This window comes from Anopheles nili, chromosome 3, assembly GCF_943737925.1.
Source record: "Anopheles nili chromosome 3, idAnoNiliSN_F5_01, whole genome shotgun sequence".
NCBI lineage: Eukaryota > Metazoa > Arthropoda > Insecta > Diptera > Culicidae > Anopheles > Anopheles nili.
The window spans coordinates 53,423,168-53,433,407 of NC_071292.1; the positions used below are offsets into that span (position 1 = coordinate 53,423,168).

The 10,240-nt window shown below is 47.3% G+C and overlaps 1 protein-coding gene across 1 annotated transcript; it reads right to left on the reverse strand.

Annotated features, from left to right (window-relative positions):
- Positions 1-5,979: 5,979 nt before the first annotated feature.
- On the reverse strand, positions 5,980-7,207 carry LOC128723388 (skin secretory protein xP2-like). The gene is made up of 2 exons (XM_053817121.1): positions 6,323-7,207; positions 5,980-6,250 (listed from the first exon to the last, which is right to left on the reverse strand). Exon 1 carries the CDS (start codon positions 7,121-7,123, stop codon positions 6,332-6,334), a length of 792 nt encoding a protein of 263 aa, XP_053673096.1. The 5' UTR covers positions 7,124-7,207; the 3' UTR covers positions 5,980-6,250; positions 6,323-6,331.
- Between the last annotated feature and the right edge of the window lie 3,033 nt (positions 7,208-10,240).

Genomic DNA, 10,240 nt, shown 5'->3' on the forward strand with positions numbered 1-10,240 from the left:
TGACGATTTTGAGCGCAGTATTTCCGCGCGGTAGAAAGTGTTCACTTGCGTTGGTGTGGCCGCTTTTTTTTTTAAACGGTTATGGAATTCGTTGGTGGAATGAAAAACACGCGACCGGCCTCGTTTCGCACCTGTTTTCACGCCCGCCCGTAGGCATTTACATTTTGTCGCCATTTATTTTTGGTGCCAAACACGCTGTAAAACTGTCACTTAACATCATGTACGGCTGAAGCGCCCGGCAGGGTTCGATGATGTTCAAAGTTGCGTTGTTCCGCTTTAGAGCTTTTTTAATCGCAACAGCAAAACTAGCGCTAGCCATCGATCCATCGGTTGCAGTCGTGCAGATCGCATCGTCCTGCCGTCCAGTGGATCAGCAAATTCAAATTAATACCCTCAAACGGTTCACGCTCTGCATCACTGGGGGGGTCCGAATGGAATGGAATTATTGTTGCTCGTTCGCCAGTCGAGAAAGTTAATCACCATCCTTGCCTAGTCGAAGCGGGGCAGTGTCTCCCTGTCTTCTGGCGGCTAGACGCGTATCACATACACACACGCGCTCGCTCATACACAGACGCACCCGAAACATGATTGGATCTGGAAATCAGCCCCAACCCTGGGCAGTCTGGGCAGAGAAAAGCAGATTTTGGCGATACACGCAATGGCTGTCGTCGGTGTTAATGGAGAAATTATGCTTTCATTTCGGCGGGTTCGATGGCAGGTCCCGCGATAAAGCCTGCGTTCGGCGATCGAGCACCATTAATAGACGTGTTATTTGTTTGCAAACGCCATACGGATTGACTGAAATTAAAAATTATGGTTTTCGCGGGTGGCCAATGGGTGGGAATATGTCGAGGGAGATCTCGATTGATGTGTGTGGTTTTTTTTGGATGAGTAAAAAGTTCACCGGTGAAAGAGACAGGTGAAAAATTACATTTTTTTTATAACAAGCTGTAATTCGGTAAAATAAAAAGTTCTTTAATTGGACTGAACATAATTATTGAGTGTACGTTAACTTTCTTCTTGTCGAGTGTGTCGATTGAACCGTCCCGTTTTTTTTTCTCCGACGTACAATTAGTTGTTTTAGACGTTTTGTAACTTTCACAGGAGCATGCATTTATGTTTCCATAATCCGATTGGGGTTCATTTTTCGGATGCCGGCTCATTCTACCATTGGATCGATGCACCGATCGAGCTTAAAATTCAACACACATCATCACCCCCAGAACGCACTAAAGGAAAACGCAGTAAAGGAAAACCAAACCCGGACCCATCTGGCCATAACGCGCGGTACGAGATAATTTCCCACCCGTAAGCGTTCCCCTAGTGGGCCAATGCGAGCCCCCTCGGGAGGGTGAAGGAGCCGTGGCGTGCCACTTTCCTCCCATCCCGGGACGCATTCGAGCGTTCCTTCCCGCCGGGGCCAGCGGTCGGAACGCCAGCCGGAACGTGCAGTCAGTCGTGAGCCGGGCGCCAAGCAACTCGCATGCTCCGGGCGGGAACATTTCCCAGGCGTGGTAAAGATCAACCGCATTTCGGGTTCGATCGCGCGGTGATCTACAACCAAATGACGTGTGTATGTGTGTGTGTGCCCGCTGGTGTGTGTGATTGTGAGCAAGTCAGTGTTGCGTAACCCGACCGAGTAACCGGAACCGAGCCAAAGCTGGAGAAAAGTCACATCACCATGCAGAGAAAAGTCAAACAGAGCGATCGATGCGACGCGATCGTTCGCCGGTGAAACTCGCCAAACAAGTCCAACCGAACTGGAGACGTGCCCCAAAAAGCAAAACAAAAAAAAGCTGTGCAACCCCCAGAAGGAGGTGAGATGCAAATGGCGGCTTAAGACGGGGACGCCACGAACGAAAGTGACAGCGACGATCGAGTGAAGCGAAACACAAAACACTACCGAAAGCGATCGGCGTTCGACGAAGAACGCGAGTGTGTAAGAGTGAGTGAGCACGCAAGTCAGCTGCAGCAGGATGCGCCACTTCTTGCTGGTCCTGGAAGTGGTGTCACTGTGCTGCGCGTTGTTGGCAGTTCCGAGGGTAACCTCAGAGGTTATCTCACGCACGGGAACTGAGTTGGTCGCACGATCGGCTTCAACTAACCCAACCGAAAGCAGCAGTCGATTTCTGTTCCCGATCGAGATCAGCGTACCGGATGTGATCAACGGTTTCCTGTCGGCTTTCCGGTACATGTGGGTGCGTTTCCAGTGGTTGCTGGGTATCACCGATACGGCGATCGTTGGTGCCAAGGATCCACCCGCACTGATGCAGCTGGTGACGCCTTCGCCGGCTCTTAAGGCGGTTCCGCTCGCACCCGATGCCGTCTTCTGCACGCCCATCAAGACCGTATCGGTGGAGGTGGACGATCCGGTGCGTCATCCGTACATGCACAAGGCGAACCGCCGGAAGAGGCGTAAGAAGCGCAAGAAGAAGCGCGTAGATGATGCCCCTATCGACTGGGATATGGTGGCGCTGGAAGCGTGGGCTCTGCTTTAGCCTATTGCCGCTCTAAGCCCTTCCATCGTTTGGGCACCCTTTTTTTCCAAATGAGCCACGTGTGATCTTTCTGGCAAATGCTCTTCTCCTCCACACCCATGTGACTGAATTAGTTTGATAAGCGTCTGAAAGGAAAATAAATTATGTTATTTAAAACCCACCCTTTGGCTGGATGTCTTTTTGTTTGGCTCGGTGGGCTTCTTTTTCTTCGGATAGTTAACCCGAGTGGGAGTGCAGAGGCATCGAGGACGCACCCGAAATAGGTGCATTAAACGCACTGCCCGAAAATGTGTGGCACCTCGGGAGGCTGGTGGATTGTTTGAGACAAGCGTGAGAAAATGTGCTAATCATATTCGTCTTAAAGGTGCTAGGTCACTGCTGACAGCGTCTTCGTCGGAACTGAGAACGGTTGGTGTTACAATTTAATTGGACAGAGGTGAACTGACCTGCTAGGGTGCAAGTGTCGTATCGCCTTACACCGCGATGAATGATTCATGCTCCACCACGTGGGATAAGCGAAGGAAACGGTTAAAGCAGTGGACACGCATTCAAAATGTATTCATTTTTGTCATAACTGTTACATGGTCCGTTCGAATAATTGGGTCGTTGTTGGGTCTAGTCTAGGGCGTAGTTTAAAATAATCTTTTGGGAATCTTGATGGCACATTTCTACAAGCAATGGAGTGAAGAGATTGTTTCAATGGAAAGCTTATCACTTTATAGCTGGAATGTTATTGCTATGATAATTCTCTGACGATGGAAAGTGATTCAAAGAGTTTGAATGTATGATTTAATTTGAGTTGTAATATCAACAGGCTAAAACGAACCTTATTCCTTTTTTCACAAGAACAGCGTAAAATACGCTCATGCTGTTACCAAAGCGCAACTGCGCTGTAACGCGTGTAACACTTTTGAAAGCTTTCAAAAGCTCCCTATAGGGGTAGCGTTACTCATTTGCACAGTGAACGAGACATTCGAGGGACTTGGACACATATTTTTAACCTGCGTAAAACTACGCGAGTCGTATGATGGTTAATGACATTTTTTATATATCTTCAGTGAGTCGTTTTAGACAAAAAGTTCTATAATTGAAAAAAAAACTTTCTTTATGCAAACAACATTGCATATTTGTTTTTTAATGCCAAGAACAGCGCTTTTGCTTGAACGTTATACAATTAATAAATAGTTGAAAGTGAACTAAGTAACATAACATAACTTTTACTCTTAGCGGGATATTTAGGGGTCAAGCATCAACTTCGATAGGCTTTTGTAATTCCACAGCTGCCATTGCTGGAGCTTGTCACCTTGCATTTGATGATTTCAATCAATACGCATTCTCAGCGGATACGCACAGTTCGATAGCCAAGCCCTAGCCTTGCTAAGCCATGATACGGCCGCGCCTTTCTGAAGATCATTCAACGATCATCATTTACCATACGTTACGCAATATCTCCATCAATAGGCTCCCTCATTGGTGGTGTTTATCATACGGAAATAAATAAACATGCTGGGCGCCCCTGAAACACGCGTAGAAAGCGAATTCTTCCCCGTGTGCGCCAAGGGTTAGGAAACAGAACCAAACCCTACGTTCAGCTCGAGGTAAAACCATCCATTTGAGATGCAACCTACGGTATCAAATAGCCCATTCGTAGCCCTCGCGATAAGCCCTAATCGGTGGGTGGAAAAAGGGCCCAGTGCATCTCGGATTCTCGCGGTCACGGCTCCGCCTCGATGATGCGCACGAATATATGTTAATTTGGGCTCATCGATTTTGTCATCCCAGTCGCACAGGCACGTTAGCTTTTCTCACCGTCATAGACGTGGCTCGAGCTGTGAAGTTGCGAGAAACGATGCCGGGTCGACGGGCTCGAAACCTCACACACAACGGCATCACATTTGAGGGCCAATGTCAGTGTCGGAACGGTTGTCGCTGGGGAGTCCATCCGGTATTGGCCAGGCGTTTCAGACCCACGGATGGTTGCGTTTCGCTTACGGGTGAGAATACGGTAGATATGATGCTCTCGAAATGCCATCTTCTAATCGAAATAAGCCTCCACAGCGGGAGAAGAGGCCAAATTGGTGGAATGCAAACTAAGCCATAAACCGGCAGGAGGCGATCGTGCCACAGAAGATAGCTCCGGCTTTGTTCGCAGCCTGTTTGGGCTCGCAAATTGAGTCCAAAAACCACACGTTCGAGCATAAGTTGTATCGTTTTAAATGTTCTACTGTCGTGTCTCCATCGCCGGGACGGATTTGGTTCAAGGCAGAGAAAAATTTGCTCAATTTTTTACCCCCAACCACCAAAAGGTACGCGGTCAATATTGACCTATCGATATACCTGTTTGCTGAGTGCGTCTATTGCTATGTATCCGCTTTCGAGACCACCTTTCGTGTGGTCCCGTATGAATGAATCTAGTCGTACGGTTGTACATCATGAGAAGGCAAACAGATAGTCTGGCCCCTCCCTGGCGTGGAAAAAGAGGACCTAAAATAACACTTGCGTGTAGCGCTCGAATCGCTACGGAGGACTCATGTTTTGAGGACTCATTAGTGGTTCAGCGATTGTCACCAAATGATCGTTGGTTGCTTTCGAAATGTCTCTTTTGGAGCTGGTGCTCCAAGCATCGAGCTGGCAACCAAAAAATCGCCGCAAAATGGTGCAAAACATAATTGATGATCTGGTTTGTCGGCCATCTGCCATCCGCCGGCAGAATGGATCGAGGTAGATCTCTCCCAGATGGCTTTTTCGTGCGCAATTTAACATCCGTGTGTCACGAGTGAAAAATGTAAGTCCCCATTGAGGCCTCTATTTATCTATCGAGCTAAGCCCTCCACCCTGTCGGTTCACCTGACGAAACCTAACCGATGAATGTTAGTTACATCATCATTCGCAGGGATTCATTCATGACAAAAGGAGAGAGCGAGAAAGACAGCAGTTTGTAAAAGATTTACCAAACAAATGTTCAACGAAAGGCGAAAAAAAAAACTCTGCGCTCAAGTACAAGCAGATGCTAATTTATGCGACATTGTCGGCCCAACGTGGTCAACGACTTAAGAATACGAAATTTGAACTCCTGGCAACCGGAGGGTGCTGCTGTGTTGCAGGGCGTCCAGTCCTAGCCGCGTGTCCCACCGATTATTATCTCGCACAGTTAGCTTTATTCGACAGCAGTCGGCGTGTGTGGTGGCCTGTGGAGGTTGCGACACTTTTCACACCTTGCAAGTCCATTCTGAAGGCAGGCGGAGTCGTTTCTCGAGCCCGTACTCTGCGCCTGATTCCATTTGGACGATGTTTGATCAATATAAATCGAGCTTGTTTGCTAAATAGCTACGTAGATTGAAACCGAATCTGATCAACGATGGCCATTAGACAAGCGTAATGGACGATTACGCGTCATTGAAGAGGCATTACATAATCGATGTATAACGCTGGAAGGCGTATAGTAGGGCGAAACTTAATCAAAACGCTAACCATTCCGTTCAGTGTAACTTTATTACTTGTCATGTGTCACATTAGCTTTTCCTATCGAAACGAACTACATTGCGCGGTGGTTAAACACGACTTCGGGGAGCTTGCTCTCCGAGACAGTTGACGAATAGACTCTTACTTTTGGGTTGCGAAATGAAAACGAAATCGAATGTACGCTCTTTGTGATTAATTTATTCTCGCGTTTTGAGTCCCTTGCGGTGTCCCACTGGTGTAGCTGGGGCTTCTAGCTGACTCTTTTCGACAGTTGCCGATGTTGGAAGGACCTACAAAAATAGACACGAATGGAAAGATGATTTTAAACACATGGTTTCATGTGGATTCAGGTGCTCATCTACCTGCAATTCTTAGTACGTATAACCATGGTCGCAGCTTGGGAAAGAAGACTGCTTCACTGGGGGTGGACCGTAGACTGGAGCTGGAACTGGAGCTGGTGCTGGAGCTGGAACCGGATCAGCAAGTGGTGCAGCCAGATATGCAGGTTCAGGGGCTGGAGCCGAGTAATGCACTGGAGCAGGCGCTGGAGCTGGAGCAGTGTACTGCACTGGAGCAGGTGCAGGAGCGGAGTATTGCACAGGCGCTGGAGCAGGAGCAGGAGCAGAGTACACCACTGGGGCAGGTGCCGGGGCTGGAGCAGAGTACTGCACTGGTGCTGGGGCAGAGTATTGCACTGGTGCTGGAGCTGGTGCAGAGTATTGTACAGGTGCTGGAGCTGGTGCCGAGTATAGAACAGGAGCTGGAGCTGGTGCAGAGTACACTACTGGGGCCGGTGCTGGAGCTGGTGCAGAGTACACTACTGGGGCCGGTGCTGGAGCTGGTGCCGAGTATTGAACGGGTGCTGGAGCAGAATATACAGGTGCCGGAGCCGGAGCATCATAAGCTACAGGTGCTCGATCCGCGTAGGCTACTGGTGCTGGAGCTGGAGCGGCCACAGGTCCAGAATAGGACACTCCAACACTGGCATGGTACGCCATCGGTGGAGGCTCATGGTACTCGCCGTAAGACGAACCACCTCTACCTCCTTTGTTCAGCAGTTTACCCAGCAGCTCCTTTTTCTTGTTCAGCAGCACATCGAACGTCCCAGAGCTAAGGGACGCCGCTACGACCACCAGACACAGCACAGCGACGGCACGGTTCATCTTCAGATGGCAGATGTGGACGGATCTACTCGGTTTGTAGTATCGCACGAGTGCACTCGGGAGACTTCAGCGATCGTTAGGCGTTATCCGCGAACGTACCGAAACTGGCGATCGCGCATCCGGATGCTGCTCCTTTTGTTGGCGACCGGTGGTCGTATCGCGGTTCTTGCAGCTCACCAATACAGTGCTAGCGGGTGAGGAGTGATCTAACACCGCATCTAACGCATCCCAACCCCGCCAAAAATGCCGCCAAAGACGGTTGTCTGTGCCGTGCGAGTCCAAATCTCTGCTTGCTTGAGGTATGGAGGACACTTGCGATGTCATCTCGCTGTATCTCTCTTTTTCTCTCATTTTCGTTGGCTCTGTAAACCAGTTACAAGACCCCGGCTTCGCATCAGTTGGGCAATCGATCGGTTCGCGGCTGAACACGCCCGGGATGGGTGAATCGGTTTCGCCGCGCTTTTGGGCGAGGGTTGTATATTTATGCTAATTTTTCATCGAATTATATCTTGCCAAAAAGAACGTTAAGCTCGCGGTTCGTTCCTGGAGAAATGTCGAAATTCAGCAGGGCAGCCTTCTTGAGGCAATAAAGCGGCCGTTAAACATATAACACCTGTAGAAAGACTACCCGGTGAGGAAAACTCGTTTCCAGGCTCGTCCAGGCTCGTTCCAATGAGACTCCCGATCACTCGTGTTAGGGAGTCACTCGTGTGTCACTCTCCCTCTTCTTGTTGGAACGCGGAAGAGTTTGCTGGGATGGTAGAATCCGGGAAAGCTCACAGGATTCGCAGACTTTCTTTGATCTGTAGATGATGTTGACCGTACCTTGGCCCGTATTATAATGCATGCAAATGAGACGAAACAGGTTATTTCTTAGTCAGTGTGATCTGGGTGGTGGTTTGGTGGAACTGCTAAGGCAAACAAAAAAACGAGGAAGGTGAAGATTCCAGCAATCTCACGAGCGAAAACAAGATTCACATCATAGAGGAGGAGTCTGACGAGCCCAAAAATAACTGTTTGTGCGAGAATATAGAATGTTTCCGGGTTCAACACCGATCGTTGGTTTGGACACGTCTATCTTTTCTACTTCGTTGTTACTTCAAATAGCGACTTGTATTCTTTTTTTCTTCAATGAGCAAAATATATACAATCGTACATCTATTCTTCTTCTGGATTGGCAGCGTTTGCTAAATGTTGCAAACCCGGCAAAGCTCTTCTGTTCGAATAAGTCGTTCACGATGAAACAGGCTCGTATATAGTATACGGTAGTTTCTTCGCCTCAACGAACCACGAAACCTTCCGGCTCTGTTTGTGGAGTGAGTAGCACTGTGATCGGATGCGTTCGAAGGTGATTACAAAATTAAATTAACACCTGATGGCTAATATTTTCAACACATGTCATCCTCAGCTCTGATCCGCAGGCTGGGCATGGATGCGTCTCTCAAATATGGTGCACCCTGTGAGGTCCACGGTGGTGTTGAAAGTCGTTGGTTCTCTTGCAAACATTACCCTACTATTCGACTATTACTCTACCAATCGAATGCTAACGTAACAAGAACACATTATAAAAGCTTTTTGCTCGAATTTACAAGTAAGTTCCTGTCGTATCAACAACTGTTTCTCGGCATCGACTAACGGTGATTGATTTCATTCAAACACCTCGATCAGCGAGTGAGCGTTAAACGGACGAAAGCAACATTTGATTTGCCCCATATAGATGACATCCAATACAATCATGACGAATTATTTAAATAAAGACGAGTAATAGAGCATGTTTTGAAACAAGCAGGCAATAGTGAACAACAGAGGAGCAAAGCTTGACAAAGCTTGTCGAAAGAATGTTTCAGAGATCACAATGAAATGAATTTTCACTGGTTTTCTTTATTCAGCTTTATTAATTTATTTTATTAATTTTTTTATGTATGTAGTTTACAAATTAGACTATCGGTCCTGGCGATATTTTGTCTGCAAATTTGTTGAATGAATGCGAATTTCCATCTTAACGTCCATCTAGAGACGGATTAGAAATGAAATTAATTATTTTTATTTGTTTTTATTGAACCGAGAGTATACAATAGTTTTACTCACCAGTATCGGAACAAAATTCCTTCTAGTTGATAATAGGCGGAGCGGGTGGATCTACATGTTGATGCGATTCATGTTGCGGAGGATCCACATGTGGATGCGGCGGAGGCTCTACATGCGGATGTGGTGGAGGATCTACATGCGGATGAGGTGGATCATCATGGATGGTACCTGAGTCAAAACTCGAACTTGAGGCGTATGATGAGTAAGAACCGCGACCAGGAGGATGATGCGACACTGGAACACTGGCAGGAGCAATATGTCCTGTTCCAGAGTATGTCACTTCGACGCGGTGGTGCGCTACGGCTGGAGATCCAAACGATGTACTGTAACTTCCTTTACTCTTGTTCAATAGTTTGGTCAAAAGCTCCTTTTTCTTGCTCAACAGGATGTGGAACGTTCCCTCACTAACAGACGCCACCACGATCACCAGACAGAGTGCTGCGACGATGCGATTCATCGTCCACCGTTCGGATGGTAGCACGGCACGTTCTAAATCCCTCTTGCAGATTTCAACGTCCGTTAGACTTTATCCGCGATTCTATCGAGACTGAGGATCGCTCATCCGCATGTTGCTCCTTTTGTTGTGGATCGTTGCCTGCGTAGGTGTTGCTGGGTATAAACCCGTTCTAAACGGCGGTTTCAGAGCAAAAGAGGTATCAATCGGTGGCTGGTAGAAGTTTATTTATGCTAATCTCCATTTGACCAACAGCAACAAAAAAGGATAAACCACAATTAGAAGTATATTTCCTCTGGGATTTTCGATAGCATCGTTCTGGATATTATTGAAAACTATTTAACTTTCTTAATGGATAAATAAGAGTTTAATGGTTCGGAAATGTTTTCTAACTGCAAGTGACTTCTTTCATCTTTGACACCTTTGAATCGAAAGCTTGAAAATAGTTAGAGGAAAAAAAATAATCAAATAAATTACCATGTTTGAACAACATTTTGAACTATAAAAAAGTTTACATTCTAGTTGATACAGTGCACGACGAATAACAAAGGACGATGTGCCTCACACGGCTAAAT

What these genes read in the sequence shown, in the direction of transcription:
- LOC128723388 (XM_053817121.1), bottom strand. Translation starts at nt 7,123, where the DNA reads ATGAACCGTGCCGTCGCTGTGCTGTGTCTGGTGGTCGTAGCGGCGTCC.